The sequence below is a fragment of the Cryptomeria japonica genome, chromosome 7 (assembly GCF_030272615.1).
Source record: "Cryptomeria japonica chromosome 7, Sugi_1.0, whole genome shotgun sequence".
NCBI classification, from domain to species: Eukaryota; Viridiplantae; Streptophyta; class Pinopsida; order Cupressales; family Cupressaceae; genus Cryptomeria; species Cryptomeria japonica.
In genome coordinates, this window is record NC_081411.1 from 767,994,567 (window position 1) to 767,997,040 (window position 2,474).

General features: G+C 36.1%; 1 protein-coding gene across 1 annotated transcript; it reads left to right on the forward strand.

Annotated features, from left to right (window-relative positions):
• The first annotated feature begins 959 nt into the window (after nucleotides 1-959).
• Nucleotides 960-1,550, forward strand: LOC131059942 (probable calcium-binding protein CML22). Its single transcript, XM_057993015.1, has one exon. The coding sequence runs from the start codon at nucleotides 960-962 to the stop codon at nucleotides 1,548-1,550; it is 591 nt and encodes a 196-aa protein (XP_057848998.1).
• The last annotated feature ends 924 nt before the right edge of the window (nucleotides 1,551-2,474 follow it).

Sequence of the window (2,474 nt, forward strand, 5' to 3'; positions counted from 1 at the left end):
CCTTTCTTCAAGTATGGTTTGTAGGAGATGTTGAAGTTTTTGTTGTCATGTAGGAGAGAAGATTAGTAGCTGAGAGCGTTTTAATAGTTGTTGATTTAATATCTATATTTATTGATTTAATGTTAGTTTTTTATCACATTGTATCAATAGTTGGGACTTTAATACCCCATAATTGAATGAAATGTACCCTTACTTGTAAAAAGCAACCAATCATGTGATGTGATATGTGCACAAAAAAGAAGGCCCCTTATGCACAATTATTAGTCTCACCTTTTTTTTTGGTTGTTTTGGACACCTTGACAACAAGCATGTTGATGTGGCAACGTATCTGATGATGTGGCGCTGAAACTTTAGTTATAAGTAGAGGACTTACCAAATAAGCTGCTGTAAAAAATCGCTGTGGCTAAAGTGGTTCCAAAATGGCACGAAAAGTCAATAATATGAAATTTGTCAAAAATTACAGATCATTGATCGCGATCAGCAGAAGGCTTTGTTTTTTCGAAATTTTTTAAAAGGTCAATAACATGAGTTTTATAACCCCAATTTGGAGCCAGTTTAGCCACATCTGTAAAAAATTGAGAGTGATTTGAAATTTCCACATAGAATTTTGAGAATCCCGAAATTAAGGTGCTCAACTATGAATCCTCTCACCTAATTAGATAAAACTATGATAGACTAAACAAGTAAAACATATACTCTTAATTCATATGTACAAATGAGTGACATCATGACATATAAAACTGAAACTGATACACCTCAAGCAACTTCCTCGCACCCTCCTCATCCACTGACAACCCCCGGCTCCTATTCTTTCTCAGTAGATTTTTTTCTATTCAAATGTTATTTAATAGTAGAGGGTCTGATCAAGGAATAGCAAGGCTTAAAGTAGTTCATGGTAGTGGAGAAGGATATTTCTTCTATTTGCAAAATAGGAGAAGCAATTTAGGAATTTATCAAAAATGTCTTCAATCTTGGATGTTGATGAGTCTATCATTGAGAATAATTGGTATTACAGTTGTCTCTTGATTCCAAAGAAAAGCATTAACACTGAAGCAACTTTTAGTGAGAGTCTATGTGATAATGAGCATGCTGATGAAGATAGGGAGTATCATAGCAATCCTTATGATAAAAAGCATCAACATCCCATTGCAAGGAATAAACAGATAATGAGAGAAGAAGGTAGTAATAGTAATAGTCCATGTTTTGGGTCAAGAGATTCTGATTCAGATGAAGAGGCTGAGTGTCTTGCAAGTATGTCTAAAGCTTTGGATGTGGATGGCGATGGAAGAGTTAGTTCAGATGAGATTGTGAGGTTTTTGGAGAGATTAAGTTTGGAAATGCCAAAGGAGGAGGTGGAATTAGCTATGAGATCAATGTCTACATGTGGTGTTGACTTTCTCACTTTAATTGAGTTTGGTGAGTTTTATAGAATTGTATTTGCGGATAAGGAGGAGGAAATGGATAATGTGAAGGTTGAGGAGAAGGTAATTAGTGAGGCATTTAATGTGTTTGATCAAAATGGAGATGGGTTTGTTGGCATTATGGATTAATTGATTATGTGTTGCATTGATGTTTTGTCATTGATGTCAACACTAGCTATTATGGATGGTTACCGATAGACAAGTTTTGGTTACCGGTAGAAGATCTAGTGTTACCGGCAGAAGAGATTATCTGTTGGACACTTCCGACATGTTTGGATCTATGGAATGTGATTGGTTACATGTGATACATGCTTCTAGAGCATGTTTTGGTCAGTTAGTATTGTCTTGGTATTGGATACTATCATATACTCTTGTAAACCCTTACTGGCATTGATTTAAGGCTTTACCGGCAGAGCTTTCACTGAGGAATTGTGACAGGATGCATAAGTGGTGTTGGTGCGGATTCTAGATGAATTTCAGGATGCTAAAGATGTTCTTTGATCATGCTTCAACTGCTTGAAGACATTGCTTTGGCGTGGTGGACCCATAATAGGTCTGGTACCTATCTAGGTTATGGACCACTATCATGATAACGTGTACTCTACATGTTACTAGGATGTTTCAGGAGGATTTATGGATTTTTTATTATTGTTTTGGTATTAAGCCGACATGGTATATCATTGTAATATGGAATTATGTAATGATCTTATTGTAATATCTTTTAGGTGGCCGACCTAATTGGTTCAGGTCTTAGGGTTGGTATAAATGAATGTAAGATCTCATTGTAGATCTAGGTGGTGTGGAAATAAAAGGTGTATCATGGTCATGAATTGTAATATCATATACGAAGGATCAGGTCGATCATAGGTGATCAAATTGGGATTAAGGAAGAGGTCAAAGGCCTCTAGTATTGAGCTTAACTGGGACTGTAATCAGGTATGGTAGATGCTATCTCTGGCAGTTCACTTTATTGGATTGTTGTCCATTTATCTTGAGGTGGTTTTAACCTCTGTAGTTAGTGAGACTCTTTTGTAATGAACAGTACGCTCAAAA

What these genes read in the sequence shown, in the direction of transcription:
- LOC131059942 (XM_057993015.1), top strand. Translation starts at nt 960, where the DNA reads ATGTCTTCAATCTTGGATGTTGATGAGTCTATCATTGAGAATAATTGG.